Genomic DNA, 25,963 nt, shown 5'->3' on the forward strand with positions numbered 1-25,963 from the left:
TTGGCTCCTGAACACCACCAGTCTGTTAACCACTCAAGCACTTGCCTCTGGGCTATGTCAACCCTTACTTTGCCTTGCAAGTTAACAATAGGTGCACCCCAATCCCCAAGTCCTCTTTGAAGCGTTCCCATGAGATATCCAGCCCCTGAATAGCCCCTGGCTACTCACAGACATTCCAGATCCATTGTTCCCAAAGGAATAGAACACACAAGCTTATGAGATTCAGCTCATGTTCAATACTTAGCTTAATACCAGATATATATTTATTTTGAAAACATTATTAAGTTTATTATCAAAGATTCAAGTAACAGTGAAATAAATAGTTACATATAAAAAAAAAAACAAAAACAGCTTTCTAGAGACTAAGCTTAACTAACAGGTTAACCTCCTGTTTAAAAAAGATCTCACCCAAAGTCTTCTGCAGTATTTTCAACCAAGGCTGGCTGAGAGCCCATTTTTATGAATGAAAGCATGCTGTCCATTTACTTTCTAGGTGCAGGATACCGGGTGTCTTCTCTGCCTCTCAGCAATACCCTCAAAGTTCACTGTCTTTACTCTTAGTCAGAAGAACTCCCACATGGCTTGTTTTTTCCTGTGTGCACCTTCCTTGCTGATTTCACATCTCTTTGTTAACATTTGACTTCATATATAAAGAGGCATCTATTGTATTAGCTTAGAATGCATAATTTACATCCTGACAGAGATACGCATTTCTTACCTCCTGTCTAGAGCAAAGCCTCCTGTCTACAGCAAAACCGCTTTTTCCACCTTTGCTGGTGACTAATACCTTGATACAGACTTTATACTGAAAATATGTTTTTTTTTATATACACACACAACTCCTGACAGAGTATCTGTACATATATTTCACAACAATATTAATGACCACTGTGACACTTACTTTCATTTGAGCCCTCACATGGCATTCTGTGGTGAACAAGAAAGCAGACACCTGCACCATGAGGTGCCTGTAACCCGTCTGCTTCCCCTTGCTGGTTGGCATTTAGTGGTTCTTGGGTCACACTCAAGCGGTACTTGTTTCTTTAACTGGTATCTGCTCTTCTCTTACTTTGGTTTTCTCCCTCCCCTATCCCACCCACTAGCTCTGCGTGGACCTCCTTGTCCCCCCTAGCTGCCTGGACTAAAAGTATCTGGTAAGTTTTTTCCCTACCGCCACACCTGTACTTTGCCTAAATGGTCTCCCTCACAGCAAAGATTCCCCTCACCTTCCCCACCCCCCATGGCTAGACCACAGAGATTTATGAGTCTACTACAACCTTATAGCTTGGGCAGTATAGGGGTACACTTTTAGACCCAGAGAGCCTGGGTTTGATTCCTGCAGTCAGCAGCCCAACCAGGGGTGCTGCATGACACATGATGGTGAAAATGCAAGCCACCAGGTCTATGCTAATTGTCTCAGAGTTGCTAGCCTCAATGGTTGCACAAATGCTGAGAGATATGCAGAAATTTTCAGCAAGGACAAGTATGTAATGGTGACACCTCATGGCTCATCTGGGGAATTAGCTCACTACTGTCCATGCCCCATCCTACAGTTAGTCAGCCCTCCTGTTGCCTGTGTCACTCACTCTATCTCTTCTGTGACTCATCCTTCCAGCTAAGTCACAATCATCTTCCCCTTCTGGGGTCTCTCTTCAGGCAGTCTCCAAACCCACTGCAACACTCCCACAGTGGATTGTAAGGGAAGTCAGGGCCCACCTGTTTCTGCACAGGTGATCATCATCCATAATTAAGCCTCATCACATCCTAGGTCTCCTTCAGGTGCAGCCTATGGCTAATTGTCCTCTCTTGCCATTAACCCTGCCAGGACTCTCATGGGGTGAATTCCCCATCAAAAATAATTAAATCCATTTTTTTTCTTTGAACATTAAAAAAATATTCAACCTTCTTGTGGCCCACCTTGAATGAGGTGGCAAACAAACATAGCTGCCACCCACTGGTTCAGCAGCAAGTATCTAGGATAACCTGGTTACATTGTGTATGCTTCATTTTCCTTGCATGTGAAGCTTCAGATGTGCTGACAAATTGAACCCATATAATGTGAATATTCATTTTAAATTGCAGTATGCTTTGAAGGAACAGGTTCCCACTTAGGTCTTTCAGTCTGTAATACATTAGTATTTCTGTTTAGTCTACACATTTTGATGGTCTACTAAATTTTAAATGACTCAAACCTAAGATGAAGGAAGGAAGCCTAATAATCTAAACCCTATACATTCTTTTGTGGCTCATTTAAACCAACTACTGTATATTGTTCCTTGTCTTATATTCTTTGCACAGGAGTGGAGTACTGGGTCCATGGTGAGCACATGCCTATAAGACATGAATAATTCCTTAAGATTTAAAGGCAACCTGAAAAGATTAAAATAATAATACCTAACTCTAAAATAATGCTTTTTATCAATAGATTTCAAAGTGCTTCACAGTCTTTATCCTCTGTGAGATAAGTAGTTATGCCCACATTACAGGTGGGGAATAGAGAGACTAAGTGACTTACCTCCCAATCTTACACAGAACATCTCTGGCAGAGCAGGAAATCAAACCTCGGGTTTCTCAAGTCCTGATCTAATGGCCTAACCACTGCACCATCCTTTCTAAAAGTAATGGGGTTCTACTTATACTCCTTTTTTGGTTCATTACAATGTAGCCAGAAGCCATGAAAGGAATTTTGTGTTTTGTTTTTTATTTTTTTTCTCCTAGAAATAGCAAGCCTTCTCATTCCTGCTTTTGTGGCAGAATTCACTGTGAGCTCTGAGCACTCAGCTGTTGAAACTTTAACAGAGATCTTTTCTCCCAAGGTCATAGGGCAACTGAGTTAAATAGTATTTAAACACTGTAGCCAGAATAAAAAATCACCCGTCCCATCAAAATGGACAGGTTGCATTGCCTGAAAATTACCGACACTACTAGCTTTCCAGACAATTCCAAGAAAAACAGGGCACACAAGATGCAAATTTCTAATGTGAGGCATGCTAAAAAAAAAGGTTGTTTTTAAAAGGCCCACACCTTCCAGGGCTTCTTGATGCATCATAAATAAGCCAGAAAGGGACACTAGGGCACCACTACTTCTTTCCTCTAAAGATCATCTTTAAGGAATAGGAGTCTTCAGATTAAATTGTCAGTGGAGTTTTGAGGCTTGGCAAAAAACTGGAACACTGTGCCAAATTCAACTCACTTGTGTGAATGGGCACAACCCAATTGGTTTCGACTGCTCAATTTAAGGCGTTAAAAATAAGATAAAAAATAAAGTAAATAAAATGTAGATTATGTTTTAAGGGCCCACCCTTAGAATTTTATATATCAAGTAAAAACATTCTAAATCTGAAAGTGACATCAAAATATTTTCAAAAAGAAAAGGAGTACTTGTGGCACCTTAGAGACTAACCAATTTATTTGAGCATGAGCTTTCGTGAGCTACAGCTCACTTCATCAGATGTTTACCGTGGAAACTGCAGCAGACTTTATATACACACAGAAATCATGAAACAATACCTCCTCCCACCCCACTGTCCTGCTGGTAATAGCTTATCTAAAGTGATCAACAGGTGGGCCATTTCCAGCACAAATCCAGGTTTTCTCACCCTCCACCCCCCCACACAAATTCACTCTCCTGCTGGTGCTAGCCCATCCAAAGTGACAACTCTTTACATAATCAAGTCGGGCTATTTCCTGCATAGATCAAGGTTTTCTCACATCCCCCCACCCCCATACACACACAAACTCACTCTCCTGCTGGTAATAGCTCATCTAAACTGACCATTCTCCAGGTTTAAATCCAAGTTAAACCAGAACATCTGGGGGGGGGGGTAGGAAAAAGCAAGAGGAAACAGGCTACCTTGCATAATGACTTAGCCACTCCCAGTCTCTATTTAAGCCTAAATTAATAGTATCCAATTTGCAAATGAATTCCAATTCAGCAGTTTCTCGCTGGAGTCTGGATTTGAAGTTTTTTTGTTTTAAGATAGCGACCTTCATGTCTGTGATTGCGTGACCAGAGAGATTGAAGTGTTCTCCGACTGGTTTATGAATGTTATAATTCTTGACATCTGATTTGTGTCCATTTATTCTTTTACGTAGAGACTGTCCAGTTTGACCAATGTACATGGCAGAGGGGCATTGCTGACACATGATGGCATAGATCACATTGGTGGATGTGCAGGTGAACGAGCCTCTGATAGTGTGGCTGATGTTATTAGGCCCTGTGATGGTGTCCCCTGAATAGATATGTGGGCACAATTGGCAACGGGCTTTGTTGCAAGGATAAGTTCCTGGGTTAGTGGTTCTGTTGTGTGGTATGTGGTTGTTGGTGAGTATTTGCTTCAGGTTGCGGGGCTGTCTGTAGGCAAGGACTGGCCTGTCTCCTAAGACTTGAGTTTACCGTGTCTTGAGTTTACTTGAGTCTTAGGAGACAGGCCAGTCCTTGCCTACAGACAGCCCCGCAACCTGAAGCAAATACTCACCAACAACCACATACCACACAACAGAACCACTAACCCAGGAACTTATCCTTGCAACAAAGCCCGTTGCCAATTGTGCCCACATATCTATTCAGGGGACACCATCACAGGGCCTAATAACATCAGCCACACTATCAGAGGCTCGTTCACCTGCACATCCACCAATGTGATCTATGCCATCATGTGTCAGCAATGCCCCTCTGCCATGTACATTGGTCAAACTGGACAGTCTCTACGTAAAAGAATAAATGGACACAAATCAGATGTCAAGAATTATAACATTCATAAACCAGTCGGAGAACACTTCAATCTCTCTGGTCACGCAATCACAGACATGAAGGTCGCTATCTTAAAACAAAAAAACTTCAAATCCAGACTCCAGCGAGAAACTGCTGAATTGGAATTCATTTGCAAATTGGATACTATTAATTTAGGCTTAAATAGAGACTGGGAGTGGCTAAGTCATTATGCAAGGTAGCCTGTTTCCTCTTGCTTTTTCCTACCCCCCCCCCCAGATGTTCTGGTTTAACTTGGATTTAAACCTGGAGAATGGTCAGTTTAGATGAGCTATTACCAGCAGGAGAGTGAGTTTGTGTGTGTATGGGGGTGGGGGGATGTGAGAAAACCTTGATCTATGCAGGAAATAGCCCGACTTGATTATGTAAAGAGTTGTCACTTTGGATGGGCTAGCACCAGCAGGAGAGTGAATTTGTGTGGGGGGGTGGAGGGTGAGAAAACCTGGATTTGTGCTGGAAATGGCCCACCTGTTGATCACTTTAGATAAGCTATTACCAGCAGGACAGTGGGGTGGGAGGAGGTATTGTTTCATGATTTCTGTGTGTATATAAAGTCTGCTGCAGTTTCCACGGTAAACATCTGATGAAGTGAGCTGTAGCTCACGAAAGCTCATGCTCAAATAAATTGGTTAGTCTCTAAGGTGCCACAAGTACTCCTTTTCTTTTTGCGAATACAGACTAACACGGCTGTTCCTCTGAAACCTATCAAAATATTTTGTGTTCTAACAGGATATTATATTCACAACATAGTAGACCATGAGTGCTGTGCTGGACTGGAGAGGGCTTCTGTTACACAGAAGGGGTAGGGAGCAGGGGCTCTTGGGAGGGCAAATCCCTACTTTAATAAAATGAATGGTCCTGCTACACCAAGCAAGGCCCAGCAACCTGAACACAGATTTACCATGCTTAATTCCTGTTCAAGCCAAACAATGTAAAATGTGAAAAAAACTACATGATGTTAGCAGTGTTGTCATGGCCATGTTGGTCCCAGTGTGTTAGAAAGGTGGGTAAGGTAAAGAGATGAACTTTCAAGGTACACAGAGCTTCTGGTCTGAAGGAAAGCTCTATGTAGTTTGAAAGCTTGTCTCTCACCAACAGAAGTTGGTCCAATAAAAGAACATAAGACATAAGAATGGCCATACTGGGTCAGACCTAAGGTCCATCTAGCCCAGTATCCTGTCTTCTGACAGTGGCCAATGCCAGGTAATCATCAAGTGATCTACCCCCTGTTGCCCATTCCCAGGTTCTGGCAAACAGAGGCTAGGGATACCATCCCTGCCCATACTGGCTAATAGCCATTGATGGATCTATCCTCCATGAATTTATCTAGTTCTTTTTTGAACCCTGTTATAGTCTTGGCCTTCATAACATCCTCCGGCAAAGAGTTCCACAGGTTGACTGTGCATTCTGTGAAGAAATACTTCCTTTTGTTTGTTTTAAACCTGCTGCCTATTAATTTCATTTGGTGACCCCCTAGTTCATGTGTTCATGTGTTATGAGAAGGAGTAAATAATATTTCCTTATTTACTTTATCCACATTAGTCATGATTTTATAGATCCCTATTATATCCCCCCTTAGTCATCTCTTTTCCAAGCTGAAAAGTCCCAGTCTGATTAAGCTCTCCTCATACGGAAGTCGCTCCATACCCCTTATCATTTTTGTTGCCCTTTTCTGAACCTTTTCCAAGTCCAATATATCTTTTTTGAGATTGGGCAACAACATCTGCACGCAGTATTCAAGATTGGGAATATCTATTCCTTTCATAATGATTCCCAACATTCTGTTTGCTTTTTTGACTTCCACTGCACATTGAGTGGATGTTTTCAGAGAACTATTCACAATGACTCCAAGATCTCTTTCTTGAGTGGTAACAGCTAATTTAAGAACCCATCGTTTTATATGTATAGTTGGGATTTTGTTTTCTAGTGTGCATTCCTTTGCATTTATAAACATTGAATCTCATGTGCCATTTTGTTGCCTAGTCACCCAGTTTTGAGAGATCGTTTTGTAGCTCTTCACAGTCTGCCTGGGATTTAACTATCTTGAGTAGTTTTGTATCATCTGAAAATTTTGCCACCTCACTGTTTACCCCTTTTTCCAGATCATTTATGAATATGTTGAATAGGACATGGTCCTAGTATAGACCTCTGGGGGACACCACTATTTACCTCTCTCCATTCTGAAAACTGACCATTTATTCATACCCTTTCCCCTCTATCTTTTAACTAGTTATTGATTCATGAGAGGACCTGCCGTCTTATCCAACAACTGCTTACTTTGCTCGAGAGCCTTTGGTGAGGGACCTTGTCAAAGGCTTTCTGAAAGTCCAAGTATACTATATCACTAGATCACCCTAGTCTACATGATTGTTTGGCCCCCTCTAGAATTCAAATAGAGTGGTGAGGCATGATTTCCCTTTACAAAAGTTGTATTGACTCTTCCCCAACATATCACATTCATCTACATGTCTGATAATTCTGTTTTTTTGTTTTTGTTTTTTACTATAGTTTCAGCCAGTTTTCCTGGTACTGAAGTTAGGCTTCGCGGCCTGTAATTGCCACAGTCACCCCTGGAGCCTCTTCTGCGATTTGACTTCTTGCGATTTGTTCTAATATTTAACAATTGACTTTAAGGTCTTCGTTTTATGGTATAGTGAGATGTTCATATCTTGCATGCTTGGAAAAGCTTCCTTGGAAGTGTGGCCATGTGTGGGAGTTCAGTAACATTAGGTGAAAGTTCTATATTGTTAGTTGGTCCTTTAACCTATGAGATATGAGCGAGCCACGTGATCCAGCAACATTCTGTACTTCAGTATGGAGAATCTAAACTATAATTTAAGTATCCTATCGTAACCAGTTTAAGCACAAATAAAGGTGGAGCAACCAGAACTGCACACAATATTCAAGGTGTGGGTGTACCATAGATTTATATCAAGCCATTATATTTTTCTCTTTTTATCTTCCCTTTTCTTATGGTTCCTTTTTTGAGTGCAGCTGCAAATTGAGCAAATGTTTTCAAAGATATAGGAGTCATTGTGGATAGTTCTTTCTTGAGTGGTAACAGCTAATTTGGGCCACATCATTTTAACCAGTTACCAATCCATAAGAGGACCTTTCTTGTTATCCCATGACAGCTTACTTTGCTTAAGAGCCTTTGGTGAGGGACCTTGTCAAAGGCTTTCTGAAAATCTAAGTACACTATATCCACTGGATCCCCCTTGTCCATATGCTTGTTGACCCCCTCAAAGAATTCTAGTAGATTGGTGAGGCATGATTTCCCTTTACAAAAACCACGTTTACTCTTCCCCAACAAGTTATGTTCATCTATGTGTCTGACAATTTTGTTCTTTACTATAGTTTCAACCAGTTTGTCCGATACTGAAGTCAGGCTTACCGGCCTGTAATTGCCGGGATCACTTCTGGAGCCCTTTCTAAAAATTGGCGTCACATTATCTATCCTCCAGTCATCTGGTACAGAAGCTGATTTAAATGATAGGTTACAGACTACAGTTAGTAGTTCTGCAATTTCACATTTGAGTTCCTTCAGAACTCTTGGGTGAATACCATCTAGGCCTGGTGACTTATTACTCTTTAGTTTATCAATTTGTTCCAAAACCTCCTCTAATGACACCTCAGTCTGGGACAGTTCCTCAGATTTGTCACCTAAAAAGAATAGCTCAGGTTTGGGAATCTCCCTCACATCCTCAACCATGAAGACCTATGCAAAGAATTAATTTAGTTTCTCCGCAGTGGCCTTATCGTTCTTGAGTGCTCCTTTAGCATCTCAATCGTCCAGTGACCCCACTGCTTGTTTAGCAAGCTTTCTGCTTCTGCTGTACTTAAAATTTTTTTTTTTTGCTATTACTTTTTGAGTCTTTGGCTAGCTATTCCTCAAAATCTTTTTTGGCCTTCCTAATTATATTTTTACACTTCATTTGCCAGAGTTTATGCTCCTTTTTATTTTCCATACTAGGATTTAACTTCCACTTTTAAAAGGATGCTATTTTGTCTCTCACTGCTTCTTTTACTTTGTTGTTTAGCCATAGTGGCTCTCTTTTGGTTCTCTTACTATGTTTTTTAATTTGGGGTATACATTTAAGTTGAGCCTCTATTATGGTGTCTTTAAAAAGTTTCTATGAAGCTTGCAGGGATTTTACTTTTGGTGCTGTACCTTTTAATTTCAGTTTAACTAACCTCCTCATTTTTGTGTAGGTCCCCTTTCTGAAATTAAATGCTACAGTGTTAGGCTGCTGTGGTGTTTCCCCCATCACAAGGATGTTAAATTTAATTATACTATGGTCACTATTACCAAGCGGTCCAGCTATATTCACCTCTTGGACCTGATCCTGTGCTCCACTGAGGACTAAATCAAGAATTGCCTCTCCTCTTGTGGATTCCAGGACTAGCTGCTCCAAGAAGCAGTCATTTAAGGTACCAAAAAACGTTATCTCTGCATCCCGTCCAGAGGTGACACAATACCCAGTCAATATAGGGATAGTTGAAATCCCCCATTATTATTGAGTTTTTATTTTAATAGCCTCTCTAATCTCCCTAATTTTATTTTAATAGCCTCTCTAATCTCTCTAATCTCCCTGAGCATTTCATAGTCACTATCATCATCCTAGTCAGGTGGTCAGTAATATATCCCTACTACTATATTCTTATTATCTGAGCATGGAATTACTATCCATAGAGATTCTATGGTATAGTTTGATTCATTTAAGATTTTTACTTCCTTTGATTCTATGCTTTCTTTCACATAGAGTGCCACTCCCCCACCAGCACTACCTAACCCGCTTTGTCTCTCTACAACATCTCTACAGCATAGCGTGTTCCTCCCACTGTTTTCATTTTGCTTGTTATCAGATTGTTTAGCCAGTGAGGCAAAGGACCTGACCAGATGCTGAGCTGAGCATCCTCAGCTTTTGTGAATGATGAGGGCACTCATCACCGAACAAAATTGGCCCTTAACTACATAACACTAAGAGCAAGCGGTGGAACTGATGCAGTCAGAAATTTTAGACATGTGCATGCAAGGTAAGTGTTCCTTAGAAGACTGGGTTATTAAAAAGGATGGGTGGGTGTTGTGAATACGCAAAAAGGCCTTATTTTGGCCTGCCTCACATCTGGTATTTATCTTCTATGTTATTGTTCTTGCTAAGTTACAAAGTCACTGGTAGGTGGATATTGGTTTAAAGATGCACAGCAAAGATGCAATTAGATTGAGGCACATTTAAGAGCAGTAAAAAAAAAAAAAATAGAAGCATTGACATTTCCCCTGCTATGGAAAAGGAAAAAATACTGGTGGTAGCTTTGCTAGGGAAAAGTGTGCATGGATGCCCCGTGCAAACAGAAGATTCTCTGCGAAGTTGTTCAGCTGAAGAATGGATTTTGCAGTAGAAAATCTGAAATGCACATTATTTCTAAACCATGGACTGCAGAGTTGTTGAATACTTCAGTATTGATTGAATTGTAGATTGAATAGACTGAATGTAATTAAGCTACACACATTTATATGCTATGACTACTATATTTGTTAACTCTTTTTCTGTCATATCTGATGTATAGTATTAGGCTTTGTGTATTATATTTTAGTTACCATAATCTACATTGCATATTAAAATCACTTGAATCCTATGTTATGTATGGCTTCTTTTCAACATCATTTTATTTATTTACTTTACATACCATTTATAATTCACCATTTTCCAGCTTATCAGTTTTATTTAAATCTCTCATTTATTTCCTTCTCTACAATATGGCCTTTAGCACACGCAAAATGCAGCCCTTTCCCTTCAATCTCTTCTCTGGGTAGAAGTGCATGTGCTTTTGTACACAGTAGTCATCTGACACATAAGGTTTTCGGATGGCAGAACACCAGTTTAGTATAATTTAATCTATAGGAAACTAGCTAATTCCTAGGTGCAAGCCACCTGGTTAGAGCCTTGCACAGACACAACATTTGGAACTGCATCCGATCAGCGATCTGCAAAAATGGTCCACTGATATCTGCAGATTTGCAGGGCTCTACACATGGGAACTGGATAATTTTCTAAAGTTTCGCAGCTGTGCCTGAGAAGAGGGAAGTTTTCTGACCACTGGGAGGCAGTGCATGTCAAAACACTTGAAAGGAGCCAGTCTCAATTTACCTAGTCAAAGAAACCTTCCTCCCAACCCTATACAACCCTATGGTAGCAAGTACTACATCTGGTAGTAGGTTATTTTATAAACTAGTTAGTTAGCAGACACTCATTTTCCAACCTGTCTACTATAAATGCCTAGTGCATTTTTTAAGTGCCATGTTAATTATACTTACATTTTAATTAAAAAAGATTTTTTATTCTTCTTTGAAGGAGGAAAATACAAGAAATTAAGACTTGGATACTGTGTAAGGGATCACAGATTGGAAATCCAAGTATATACACACAGGCCTTTTCCCATCTTTCTAATTGTGGAACTCCCATTAAAGTTAATGAGAGTTCTGCATACAGAAAAATGGCAAAGGATCAGATAGGGAAAATGAAGGAGAATATACTTTAATATGGCATATTACAATTGTTGGAGGTGCTATAACATAGAATTTGTGAATAAAATTCTGCTTTCAGAAACCCATATGTACATATGTGCATTGGAGAGCCAAATGAGAATTTGAGCAAAAATGCTTTTCTAAGTTGAAATACTGCATTTCTCAAGTTACTTTTGTATCTGATATTTGCAATGTGCATAAAGACCCACATAAATATGATAGCTTTAGAAATAAAAGCAACATTTTAACACGGAGCAGTAGGAGTCAATAGAAATGTCCCTTCAGGTTTGAACACAAAGTAATGATTAAGAGTTAACTGCTGGAGAATTGTTAGGTTTTGCTGTCTAAGACTCTTTCCACACTGTGCCCCCCCATTGTCTCAGAATCACATAGGGCCAAGTGGGGAAGAGTGCAGAGGCCACCTGGACATTCACACTTTGACTAATTTAATGTATATTTTAGGGCTGTCAATTAATCACAGTTAACTCATGTGATTAACTAAAAAAAATTAATCATGATTAAAAAATTAATCATGATTAATCACATTTATAACAATAGAACACCAATTGAAATTTATTACATATTCTTGGATGTTTTTCTACATATTCAATATTGATTTCAATTACAACACAAAAAACAAAGTGTACACTGCTCACTTTATATGATTATTTTTTATTACAAACATATGCACTGTAAAAAGGATAAACAAAAGAAACAGTATTTTTCAATTGACCTCATACAAGTACCAAAGTGGAATCTCTTTATCGTGAAAGTGCAACTTACAAATGCAGGTGTTTTTTGGTTACATAACTGCACTCAAAAACAAAACAGTATAAAACTTTAGCGCCTACAAGTCCACTCAGTCCTACTTCTTATTCTGCAATCGCTAAGACAAACACGTTTATTTACCTTGACAGGAGATAATGCTGCCCACTTCTGATTTACAATGTCAGATTTACAATGTGAGAACAGGCTTTTGCATGGGACTTTTGTAGTGGCGTTGCAAGGTATTTACATGCCAGATATGCTAAACATTCGTATGCCCCTTCATGGTTCTGCCACCATTCCAGAGGACATGCTTCCATCCTGTTGATGCTCGTTAAAAAAATTATGCATCAATTAAATTTGTGACTGTACTCCTTCGGGGAGAATTTTATATTCCCTGCTCTGTTTTACCTGCATTCTGCCATATATTTCATGTTATAGCAGTCTCGGATGATGTCACATGTTGTTGAACAGCATGATTAATCGTGATTAATTTTTTTAATCACTTGACAGACCTCGTATAATTGCTTTCATGCAGCCTACAGCCCCATCCTGTGAGGTCCTGAGCACCCAAAAATCCCACTGAAAGTGAATGGGCATTGAGGATGGTTAGTATCTCTCAGAACTGAAGCCTTAAAGTCTAATCATGTTAAGAGTATTTGAATGGCTTCAGTGGGAAGCATTTTCTCATCCATTTATGGAGGATTTACATCAACAATTTACTGTAAAGCTAACATGAATGTGTATGTCTATTGATGGTAATGAGGAGCTAAACATGCAAATCTCACACACCTGGATGGAAGACTGCAAATTCTCCCATGCTGGAACATTAAAAACATTGAAAGCTGGACACAACATTCAATATAATGTAATAATAATGAGTGTAATGCAAGAAAGTGCTGAACACCCTAAAATTCCTTTAGTGGGTCTTCAACAGTAGTTGAGAGCACTCAGAACCTTGCAAAACCAGGGCTAATGGTAGATGCTGTAATACAAAGAGAAAGGTGCAATGAAGCTGGCGGCATGGTAATCAGAGAGCACCTTTCCTGTCCCTTATGGAAAAGACAAAGGCACACATTGCTATGACTGTGAGTTAGCTGAATAAGCAGCACACAAGAAAATGTGTGTTTGTATTACGGTACACAAAGGATGTGTCTGAGAACTGTCCTCTGTGCTCATGTACAGTATGTATTTTCTGCATGAAAAGAACTGCACAGATTCGATAGGCAGAGCGATTGTGTAAAAGTAGAATGCGATAGTATTCAGCTCCGTAATGAAGTTATATATTTTGCTTACTTGCATGTTACAGCAAACCTTTATGTAAATGCATCCCAGGGAGCAATCTGTAAAAACTAAACTGATATTTACAAAACATACTGTACATTTTAAAAAATCTCAGACTTTTTCAAATGAATTTTTTTGTGTCTCTGTAATTTGAATTAACTTATATCACTGTATTAATAACTTGCCATAAGTGCTGTATGTGTCATTTGGATACTCTTATACTTGCCTTGCGTTTATGTGGTTCAAATACAATAAAAAAAGAGGGCTCAAGAACAAGACCCAATGGAACAGTTGAAAAAATTGCTAACTTGTTTTTGAAAAGCTGTCCAGCCTTGATGTTCTTCTAGGCAATCATTATCTTCTAAAAAATCACTGGTTAGAATTGTACCAAAAATCTGAGCCCTGTCTGGATCAATATTTTGAACTTATTTAAGTAGCATTTGTAATTCCAAGGTACATTTTGTGCTGCTTTTGAATGCTGTTTTCCAACATGTTGTTTCTTAAAGAGTAAATGGATGTTTTATTTGTTTGTTGTACCTGTGTTCATTTTGTCAGGCTTTCACAGCCACATTTTCCCCCTTTTACCAGTGGGAACAACTGAGTATTGTAACTGACCCCACAGCAGGGTCGCTGTGAGAGCTGTGGCATACCAGCCCCCTACAGGTCCAGCAGCACACTGGCTGGCTCTCCACGCACTCGGCTCTCCAGGCTCTAGCCCTCGGTGGGTTTCCACCATGAATGCTCAGTCTAATGGATAAGGCTGCCAGAAATAAAGTCACGGCTTCTTTACTGGCTCAGTGACTCACCCAAGCAGTTCCCAACCCACTCCTAAGGGCAGTGCGGGACAGGGGCAGTAACAGAGGAATCTTGTTGGGACCTCTCCACACCGCTTCTTGTCCTGAGACCTGCTGCCACCGCTACTGCTGGCTCCCTGCCAGCAACAGATTTCTGCCAGGGTTCACACCAGAATGTGGCCAGCAGCAGCCTTTTGTCACTGTGCGGGAGAGAAGGGATGGGAGCTGCTTCCAGCCGCAGGGGAGGAGGAGGGAGAAGGGATGACCTGGCCCGTGTCTTTGCAGAGCTCATCTCTTCCCCACTTCCCCCCCACCCCCCAGCCCGTTCCCCCTGTCCCCTGTGGCTGGAAGCAGTTTGTCCCTTCCTGCCCACACATGTCGAAAGGCAGCTAACACCTCCAGGCTGCTGCTGACCACCTACATAACCCAGCCGCCTCCTGTCCCCTGGCTATAGTGCAGGCAGGAAGGAGTGAAGCCCTATGGATGCGGTGTGCACTAGGGCCCAGGGAACCTGACTGCAGGGGCTTCAGCAAACCTGGCCAGAGACCTGGCTCAGCTTTCCTCTTTTCCGCACCCCTGCGTCCCGCTCCACCCCACCACCACTCCAGAGTTTAGCTGAGGGGCAGAGAGGCTGCCCCATGCCAGCCCTGTGCAGGTCTTTGGCACATGCAGAGCTCGCCCCCTCCTGGCCAATGCCCCAGGCCAGAGGGCCTTAGGCTTTCCAGGGGCGCCAGCCCAGCCAGAGGCAGTGGGGGAAGGAAGGAGCCTGCCGGCCAGGCTGTTGGTGAGCTGAGCACTCCGACCAGGGGCTGGTTCTCCGCACAGTGCTGGGACTGGGCACACCCTGCCGGGGGGGATCTGTAAGAGCAGTGGGTTTGGGGGGGGGGGCGAAGGAGCAAAGCAGGGAGAGGATAGTGAGAGGGAGAACACGTAAAGGGCTGATGGGTGGGCAGCAGAGGTGAAATGCAACTGGCTGCGCCTGGTGCCTGCCCACACTCACCAGTCACCAAAGCTCACAGCCAGTGCCATCCGGAAACGGGATGGGGGGCAGGGCTCTGCTAGCCGAGAGCTGGCACGCAGCGGGGGCTGAGCTGACAGACCAGCAAGGGGAACGGCCAGCCACGTGCGCTGCATCTTCGCCCCACCACCAGCCTTGTACACCCACCCCCATCATCAACCACTGGACACCCCCACTCACTGCTGGTGGGAGGGAGGCTGGCAAGCAGGGATCCAGCCAGCAGCAGTACCCACTAGTATTGATGTGGGGGGGAGGGGGAGACACTAAGACCCTGTTCTTTTGGCATTTCTGACCCAGTCAGAAGCAGCGAGTACCAGAAAACTCACAAGGCGGCTTCCTTTCGTAAGATTTCCTGCCCAGTTTTGTTAGGCTCATGTGATCGGTATAGTTCAAATAAACCCTCAATTTTAGGGTATTAACTGATTAGCGGAACCAAAGCTCTGAATATTTGAATTCAACCCATGACTAATGGAAACATTTTTTTCTTCCTTGATCCAAGCCTACTAAATGTCTCACCTTAAAATACCATGGAACGTTGCTAATTTACACACTTTATAATACACAAAAATGTGGCAGTCTCTCGTATCTCAAGATTTTAAACAATGCCGCAGTGAAGATTCATATACTAAAACATTGTATTAAGAAGATACACTGCACCTGCTAATGCATGGACAGTTAATTAATCAAAATTAGACTGTGAACTGGCCAGAACAGATGACTACTGTACAAGCTGTGATGCAGCAGCCTTGCTGTTACTGAGCTGCGTTCACTAATTTATAAAACTCAGTCCTCTGCAATGGATCCCTTAGTTGCTGGTGTGACTTAGTGAGGATTTTCCTGCACTATGAATTGCTGAGACTTTTAGGGTAAAGGTGCTGAGTATGCATTAAGCAGGGTTGCAACCCTTTATGAGAGTATCATAAGTGTCACAGTTCTGGCCTATTTTGAAGGCTGATTGTGATCAGCCTCAGACAGCTCAGGAATCTTGCTTCAGTCTCTTGCAGTTCCTGCTTTGGTGACTACAAGTGGACATGCTGCTAGAGCGGGAGACAGCGCTGGTTGTGCACCTCAGAGTAGGGCAGATGCAATGCAGCACAGCCACTGAGTTCCTTTATTCCTCTACCACAAGGTAGTCCCTTGATACAGTTTTCAGTTTTGTCTGCCACCCTCTTGAAGCAAGTCAAACTAGTAAAATTAGTTTCCCCCCCAGTGGGTGGGTCTTCTCCAGACTTGTAACCTACCCAGGAATTTGCATTAATAAACCCCCAGTGTTCATAGTTCCTGCAGGAAACCCTCATTGAGTCCGGAATACAATCACTAGCCTCTAAAGATACATATAACATTTATCAAGCTGGTACTAAAATCTGACTCTTCTGTCTGTCCATCACATCTGTCACAGGGGTATTCTGCAAGCTTAACCCAAATGCCTTCTCAGAGAAGCGCTGATCCAAAGCCCACTGAAGTCAGAGGTAGGAAAGCAGATTGCTATGACATATTATGTGTTTCCAGTTGTGAATTTCTATTGACGTACATCACTGGGGGTTTCAAACATGGAATGAGTTCAGAATGTGCTTTAGAGAATAAACTGAAGAGAGGCTTGCCCGTAGTGTACATGCTATTTTCACTGATTTCAGTGAGAATCATGCATCTGAAAGTAAGGGTTGGCTATACTGGGATTTAAAGTTTAAAACGGATTTAAGGTAAAGTGTAAAACCAATCTGCTATTTAGTAACATTGCCCTAATCTAATAAGAGACTAATACAAACACTGCAGAACATTAATTTTAGCACGAAGAGCTCTGCCTCACTGTGATATGCAATTATTGCTACCCTGTGGAATTTAAAATCTTCTAATGCAAACCAAAAATTGGGCTGCTCATCTGTTGATTCATATTTTAAGGCAGCTGTTCTAGGCAGCAGAGCCCTCCAGATTCTTCAGCACAAACTGTTCTGTCAAAGAAGTGGTTCAAGTTTGTGGGGTGTTTTTTAATATGAAAAATGATTCATAGCAGAAGCATGATATCTCACTTCAGAGAAGTTTGTTTAAGGTCCCTTCAGGTCATGCAAAGCTCCCGGTTCCACACTTCTCTTCTACCCCGCCCCCACAGCAGCTGTTCACAAGAACTTTGGATAGGACACTGTTTCTTTCAGATAGAAAACAAAACAAACCAGGAAATTTCATTTCAAAGAGCAACTGAGAGATTTTTTAAACAAAATCCCTAGTTTTTTTCCCTGCACAGTCCTAAATATGCTGTAAGTCTCATAAGTAAGCTCAAAAAGTAATTGTTAATGGGAAATCATCATCCAACTGGGGGGTGGGGAGGCATTTTTAGTAGGATTCTGCAGGGATTTATCTTGGGCTAATACTATTCAGTATCTTTATCAGTTATCTGGAAGAATATATAAAACCATCGCAGGTAAAACTAGCAGATGAAAAATTGGTGGAGGGCAGAGCAGTTATACAGATCAATCTGGGTCACTTGGTACAGTGGACTCATTTGAACAATATGTGTTTTAATACAGCCAAATGAAAGATAGGAACAAAGAATGTATATTTCACAAGACGAAGGACTCTATTTTGGAATACAACACTGAAGAGGACTTAGGAGTTGTGGTAGACAACCAATGGAAAATGATCTCCCAGAGTGATGTGGTAGCTAAGAGGGCTAACATGATATTTAGATACGTAAGCAGAGGAATAGTAAATAAGATCAGGGAAGTGGTGTTACCTCTGTTTATAGCTTTAGTGAGATCATTACTGGAATACCGTGTCCTGTTCTGGTGTCCACACTTCAAAAAGAACGTTGAAAAATTGGAAAGGGTTCGGAAAAGAGCTACAAGGATACTATGAGGTCTGAGAAATATGGCATCTAGTGAGAGATCAAAGAAGTTCAATCTACTTAGTTTATTCAAGAGAAGGGTAAGAGGTGACTTGATCCTGGTCTATATGGTCCCACATGGGAAGATATTGCTGATAACAGACTGTTCTTTAATAGAGCAGAAAAAAGGCATAGGAGCCCTCCTGGTATAAGAGATCCAGTAACTGGAAGTTGAAGCTAGACACATTCAGGCTAGAAATAATATGCAAATTTTTAACAATGTGGATAATTAACATTGGAGAACAAGGTGGATTCTCCATCACTTGAATTCTCTCAGTCAATGTTGGATATCTTTCTAAGAGAAACACTATAGTTCAAGCAGGAGTTATGGGCCTGATGAAAAAATTACTGGGTTGTATGGTCTGTGTTATGCAAGAGGTCAAAATAGAGCCTCATAATGGTTCCTTCTTGCCTTAAAATTGATGACTGAATCTATGAAAAGGAATAGCTATCAAGGTTCTGATTTTTTTCCCCTCCTTTTGGTAGATGTAAGGATGAGGGCCCAGTAGACAAATGGACATTAGCATATTGATAACATCCATCTCTGTGGCCCTGACCCTGAACTATTTAATTCAATGAAAGTCTTACCATTGACTTCACTAGGAGCAGGAACAGACCCCATGGCTCCATATTCTTTGACCCTGCTGCTAGAGCAGTTGAACACTTTGCTCAGTGTTTGATAAGATTAGAGCATGACTAAGAGCTAGATGGCTGAAACTCAATTCAGATAGACTGAGGTGATGTTGGTAGGTGGAGAAAGCAAGTAAAGGAGATCCCAGAGATTTCTGTCCTCTTTCTGATTGCTAAAGGGAGCAAGTGGCCACACTGAGAGTTGAATTTGGTCTCTTGCATTACACTGCAGAGCATTACCACTGAGAAGGGTCCCAGCTCAATAATTTCAGCTAGTTCTTTTGTGGATGATTCCCAATATATTAATGTCAAGACAACATAATGACAAAACCTCACTGTCTGTGTAAGACTCTTAAGAATAGCTTTCTGTGTTCGCAAGACATTGGTGGAAACTCCTCAGAAACACCAAAAGAGAGAATCAATTTGTTTTCTGTAGCAGATATAGCCAGTCCAATTAAACAAGCATTTTGCTTACAAAACCCCACCCTTCGGCAGGACCTTAGGGTATTCGTCAACACATTTATATTCAGTGGAATCAGCTTCATGGACTCTTGCTGATAGAATTTTAAAAGGAAAAGGATCCTACAATTTGGAGGTGGGAAACCCAGTGTCTTGGAAGGACGTGCTATTGCTGTGTGGTACTGGAAAAGCTTGGAATTGGGAGCAGGTTTGACAGAACTATTGAGAATTCATCTGGTATGCAAGTTTGTCTATTTTTTCCCTTGTAGCTTCACAAGTACAGACTTGTAATCCTAGGCAGGGCAAGTCAAAGTTAAAGAAGAATTTAAAAAGTAAGGAAAAGTAGGATTAAAAAATTTAAAAAATTAAAAAAAAGTGATTTGCAGGGACACAGTCAGGTTTCTTTGGCCTAAGTATGGGTCTCCTAAAAGAGAATCGTGAGAAGAAGGAAGGGGTATCACAAATAGTTATTTGAGATCAACAGTTGAAAAGCACTATGCAAGTATTACGCAATAGTTTTTACACTAAAGTTTGAATATTCAAGAAACAGGTTCTAAAGTTTCTTTTACGTGCAAAAAATGACTTTGAAGGGCACAGATATGCACCCATGCAAATTATATTAAATACTGTCTCAGGAGAAACAGGGACAATGTACCTAATCAAATACGATGAAAAGTAGAAATACAGCTGTATTTGTGTACTGATGTCTAAGATGAGCATTGAGGTACTATACAACATACTAATATGGGGCTAGATTCTCCACTGGCTTGAAGCTCGTGGAATCATTTATACCTGTGCAGATTACTTTACACTCATTTGGCAGAGGTGAAAATGGCTATCCAAGGAACAAAGGAGTGAAAAAATCAGGACTAAGGACTGTTAATAGTGAGGTCTTAATCTGAGTACTTTATTTTCCTAAAATTTCTCAGTGGTGCTCTCTCTGCATCAGCTTCACTTGTGGTAGAAATAGCAGGAGTGGCAGCAGAGGCAGGACACTTGTGGCTGCTGGTACTTTAACTACTGCATCATCTGCACTTAGCAGGGTTAGATAACAGGGGTTTAAATGCTGTTAAACTGTTCTGTGCTAGCTCCCTGTAGTTATTAGCCCCTTAAGTGGTAGCAATATTGGAAAGCTTTGGGGGAAAAGGCTAGTGTAGAAATCTCCTTGTGGACAAAGCCAGAGAGGACTCAAAGAGGAGGAAGATCCCGAGGTGGAAATGAGGACTTGACTTTGTTCGTTGGAAGCTCTCACAGTTTGTTGGGGACACGCTGAAGGAAAAGGACTGCACTTTACTAATATGTAAGGTATTCATCTTTAACCACTCTGCAAATTTAAAACCACACTAACTGTTTTCTATAGTGTGTTATTCTAGCTTTGATTATATTCTGTTTAATACCTTAACACACAATATTGGGGCATGGCTGGATGGACAGACCACTTAGCTATTTTCCAGCAGCAGTTGATTGAGCCTTTAACATCTGCACTCCAGATTACGTGCAGGAATGCCAATGGTATTCTTATTTCTAATGTCACTTGCAGCACTTCATTGATCCAATGAAGTTTAGTTCCATAGTTCTCTGCTGTCTCTCCTGCTCACCTTCATGAGTCTGGAAAAATAGGGAAATATTGGCCATTGAATAGTGACCCAGGTTCGACCCCTAGGAGCATGTTTCAGTCAGAATGAGGGCTCTTGTTTGGTAGTCTGCCTTTCCCCTCTATCTCATTATAGATGGATCTAGTCTACAGATGATCTGTAGGTTTGTATTATGCCTTTCACAGTAAAAGCTAGATTCTTCCACTCTTGCTTCACAAATAATCTCATGAATTTCAATCGGATTACTTGTGGCATGGATACTACTCAATGTGAATAAGCGTGGCAGAACTGAACCTTAAGGATTTAGGTGCTTGCAGTGCTTTTACTGAAAAGCTGAAACAATTAAATCTGTTTAATTAAATTAACAATTAAATACTGCTACAATTAAATCTATATTTCTCAAGCCATTTTCTAACAGATATAGGCCATCAAGAATAAAATAAGTTTGTCTTAAAGTGTTCTTAGCATAAACAAATGAATGCTGTCTCAAGGCATAAATGAAGTCCTTAACATTTAGCTGGAAAATTGCTTGGTTAATCTCTCACATGTTTTGTTCATTTTTTGGCCTATGGAAGGACCATTAGTTATTTCAAAATGTCTTGGCCCCTTTCCATCTGCAAGACCTCATTTATTCTTTTGAAATTTGTAGCCTTCACAAGCTCAGCATCTGCAATATCACAGACAATGAATTACTGTGGCTACAAGCCTCTGGAATTAAAAAATCCTCCTCCGTAAGAACATAGTTTGTTGCAGAACTGGGATTTGTTCTGAAGAAGTACAATTGGCAAAAAAAAAAAAAAAAAAGGTTTCAAAGATAACAGCTTTTTCCTTTTTCTTTTTTTTTTAAAATGAACAAGGGAGTACTGATGCCAGGGACTTGCTCTTCAAATAAATGGAATCTTTCTCTCTTCTCTTGGCAACGGGCAGGAGTATTCTTGTGCTGTATGACAAGGCTCTCTAGCCAGTGCTATATTTATCTTGTAGCTGTACACACATTTGCAAAAGGTCGCTCAATAAGAAAAAGGCAATGAGCCAAGGGAGTTTAAACTGCAGAAAGTTTCTTCCACCATAGTCTAACTTTCGGGTTGGCTTAAAGGCAAGGCTACATACTTTTGGAAGATCAGGAAATATAATTACTGATACGAAACAAAAAGTTCCCTGAGTTGTCTGTGGAAAAATCAGGACTTTGTCAAGGAGGAAAAATATCTTTGATAAAATGGAGTTAAATAGGTGCCCAAGTGCATCAGTAGAAGAGGATCAAAGACAAGAGGATGGGGAGGATGCTACTGCTGATGCTGGCAATCGCATTGTCAGTGAAGAGCTGGATCTGGTACAAATGTATCTTACCTGTTTACCGGACACCTACATGAAAGCTAAATTCACCCTGACAGCATACCTGGCATGCTGGTTAGTTCTGAAACTCTGCAAGGTAAGAGATTGAGTACTAATGTATTGGCATTAATAGTTAACTTCCTGAGTGCTGAGAAGGCAAAGTGAGCAAAGCCACCATGCTTTAGAATCTGATAGTCTGAAAGGACAGGTATGTGTACAGTAGTCATCTTAATAACATCTTAGTAAAAGAAGAATGCAAGTATTTACAGTGTATTCAGATGGCTGTACTCAGAAATGCATGCTACTTACAACTGAAAAGCACATAGGGAATATACTCTTTTAGCACTGTGAGTCCAGTACACTGATTAATAGCTGCTACCCAACTTTCCAACATACTTTATCAAACAGATGGAAGGACTAAGAGGTACTGTATATTAAATCTTGTCTTTGCCACGAGAGGAGGAAGCACATTGTATCCTTCAGAGTTCCTCTCTTTATGCCATCAGACACCATCACTTTACCACCTAAAACTGAATGGATAAGAGAGGAATCACCTTGGATTTGATAACAGTGCAAGAAGCTGCCTGCTTCTAGTGGTATTAGTGTTTGCTTTTCTTTCCATTTTGTGCTTGGTAGCACACCATAAGTGTAATTCAAACAGAATGAATCATTAATTCACAGTTCATTTATTTACAACCTAACAAGCCTTATAAATTGTGAGCTCCAAACACGGTAGTAACAGAAGTGTGGTATTTGGCAATTTTACTGTGGAATGTCAAAGTGTATCAGCAATGACTTCATCATATGACTTTGTAAAGAATTTGTGGTCTGTGCTCCTCTAATAAACATATACTCACTGTAATTTATTGTATGTGGAGGTGATACTCACTGATAAACTGTAGAGCCATGTAATGAATTGCATTATTTCTCCCTATCCTTCCAGAAGGTTACACTGTTACTTAGACTTAGGACAGGTGATATTCAGTCCTGCACAACTGATGATTTCAGTTCAGATATTTTGTGATTCTTGGGGGTTAGACACAAAGCTACAACAGTAAAGTCTTAGTTCAGGAAGGTGATGCTTAAAACACTGGACTACAACTCAGGACATCTGGGTCTAATTCCAGCTTTGCCATTGACTTCCTGTTTGGCCTTGGGAAAATCACTTTGGCTCAGATTTTTAAAGGTATTTAGAAATGAGTATTTAGAAAGGTGTTGCAACCAGAGCACAGCAATGCCTAATTGCCTCTACAAATCTGGGCCTTAATCTCTGTGCCTCATCTCCCCATCTGTAAAATGGAGATAATACACTTTCTTTCTCTTGTCTATTTAGATTGTAAGCACTTCAGAGCTGAGCTGGACTGTCTTACTATTTATATAGTGTCTAGTAGAATGGGGCGTTGACCTGGTTGAAGTTTCTCGGCATTACCACATCACAAGTAATAAATCAACATACTTTGTAACATTTATATCCATTTCTATTCATTAAAATAGTCTTCTACTCTACTAACACATCACATTGAGAAAACAGAATGTCCTGACAGAATTTAATATGCCCTGGGACTGTAATACTTTGGAAAATGTTCACGCTTCTAATAAATAGAAAAAGATTAGAACTATGTCCAACATTTTGGTTTGTTTGGTTTGTTCTCTTACAGAACAAAACAAGGGCAGAGGGGTGTAAATCTATCATAAATGTACCCTGGGCTCCAATGACTGTAATATGAACATCTCACAACACCACAATGAGCTAGTGAAGTACTATTAGCCCCATTTTATTGATGAGGAACTGAGGCCTGGTCTATACTTAAAAGTTAGTGAACATAGCTATGCTGGTCAGGGATGTGAAAAAAATCACACCCTGGACTGACGTAACTATGCCAAGCTAACCCCCAGTGCACACACACAGCTATGGAAGAATGCTTTCGTCAGCGGAGCTACTGTTGCACGGGAGCTGGTGTTCCTACACCAATGGGAAAACCCCATCCATTGGTGCAGGCTGCGTCTCCACTATGGGGTTATACTGGGATAGCTACAGAGATGTAGCTATCCTGCATAGTGTCTGCGGTGGAGATATGCCATGAGACACAGAGAGGCCAAATGACTTGTCTAGGGTTACACAGGAAGTCTCTGGAACATAAGGGAATTGAACCTGGGTATCCAGAAACCCCAACTAGTGCTCTGACAATTGAAAATCCATTGTTCCCTGGGTAGGTGAATGATAGTAACAAAAGATTGGTTATATGACTATGAGGAACTGGCCAGGTCCCTTCACTTTTCATTTCCAGACATTTTAATATTTGGGAAGCAGTAGAATTTTTCTACATAAAGTAATTTTTTTTGACGGGGGAATGTTAATTGGACTCCACTGAAATATATTTTCTTTAACTCCAAAGAATGAAGGCCAAGATTTTCAAAAGTGCTTTGGGTGCCCAACTTGAGACAATTTAAAGGGGCCTGATTTTCAGAAAGTGCTGAGAACCCACCCTCTGAAAAGGGGGGTGCCTCACTTTAGGCAGCTTAAATTATATCACTAACTCCAGGGTTACTATTTTGACCAAGATCTTTAATAAAACGTAAGGGACTAAACAGCCTGATTAGCTACATTTATAATTCTCAGCCTCCAAAATTCTTGTTTTGTGGAGGGGAGGGCAGGTCTGACCCCTCATGATCCATCTTGCTTTAATTATTACCAATACTTCTTGCTTTCATTTGGACCAGAAATACCCTAACAAGACTTTGTGATAGTCCCACACTTGATCTTCTGGATGGAACCACGAGGTGCAGAGAGGCAAAGAAATGAAAATGAAAAATAATGGAGAGCAAATTTGAACACATTGAAACCTACAGAAAGGCTTGGTTCAAGTTCATTTCCCATTCTGGGCAGAGGTTCAGGCCAGTTTTTTTATGAGCAGTGTAAATCATTTAATGTGTGCCTGGAAATTCAACTTCCCCCTCACTCTCCTCCCCCCCCCCCAAGAAGCAGAGAGTTGAAATATTTCCAGAATATTTAATATTCAGCAAGCCATGTCTCAGGTCCAGCTCTAATCCATAACCAATATGTTCAGAGAGCACAGGCCATGCAAAGGTGATATACAGAACGAGTATGAAACATCCTTTATAAAGGCAGAGAATGATCTAGCCAGAAAAGCCAACAACATACACTTTATATAGCCACATTTCCTAATACTGACACCCCTTTCATTAAAAAAAAAATCTTCGTGCTCAGGAGCTACTGGTCTGTGAAACAGACTTTATAGATATAATGGCATTCGCTAATGATGGCAGCAGCCAAAAAATATACATTTTCTTTCCTTTGCATTAACTTAGGTCCATTTCCTGCAATGAGCTCCAGACAGGCAGACCCCATTACCACTGGGGCTCTGTTCAGGAAGATAGGTCTGCCTGTGTGGACCTCATTGCAGGATCAGTATCTGTGACTTTAAATAAGTACAAAATACTGTCTATGACTGTAAATCACAAACAGAGTACACACGTAGGCTTAAAAAACTATAAGTAGACAATTTAAAACAAGGTGGGTGATGTAATGCCTTTTATTGTTCCAACTTCTGTTGCTGGGAAGGAGAAGCTTAAAATGAAGTGGGAAGTCAAGGGTTGGCAGGCACTAGGCTGTGTTATAGCTTGTTGTAATGAGCCATACAACCAGACTCCATCAAGTCCATGGTTTTTAGTGTCCAGCAGAGTTAAGAATTTAATTTTCCAGGCTCATCTTTTGAAGGTGTTGTGCAAATTTCCTTTAGAATGAGGATTAAGGATATGTGTAAACTGTAATTAAAAACACACAGCTGGCCCATGCCAGCTGCCTCGGGGTCACGGGGCTCAGGCTTCATTTTAGGTGATCTCCTACAGCATGTGTGAATCCCTTATGCTTAACAATCTGTCCCACCATG

The 25,963-nt window shown here is 40.8% G+C and overlaps 1 protein-coding gene across 1 annotated transcript in view; it reads left to right on the forward strand.

Moving 5' to 3' along the window:
• The first annotated feature begins 21,691 nt into the window (after positions 1–21,691).
• Positions 21,692–25,963, forward strand: part of ARHGEF4 (Rho guanine nucleotide exchange factor 4) — a 331,988-nt gene continuing 327,716 nt past the window's right edge. The window contains 1 exon segment of the mRNA XM_073360097.1: positions 21,692–22,149. Coding sequence (XP_073216198.1) covers positions 21,937–22,149 — 213 coding nt within the window. The 5' untranslated portion in view covers positions 21,692–21,936.

The sequence above is a fragment of the Lepidochelys kempii genome, chromosome 9, assembly GCF_965140265.1.
Source record: "Lepidochelys kempii isolate rLepKem1 chromosome 9, rLepKem1.hap2, whole genome shotgun sequence".
Lineage (NCBI taxonomy): Eukaryota > Metazoa > Chordata > Testudines > Cheloniidae > Lepidochelys > Lepidochelys kempii.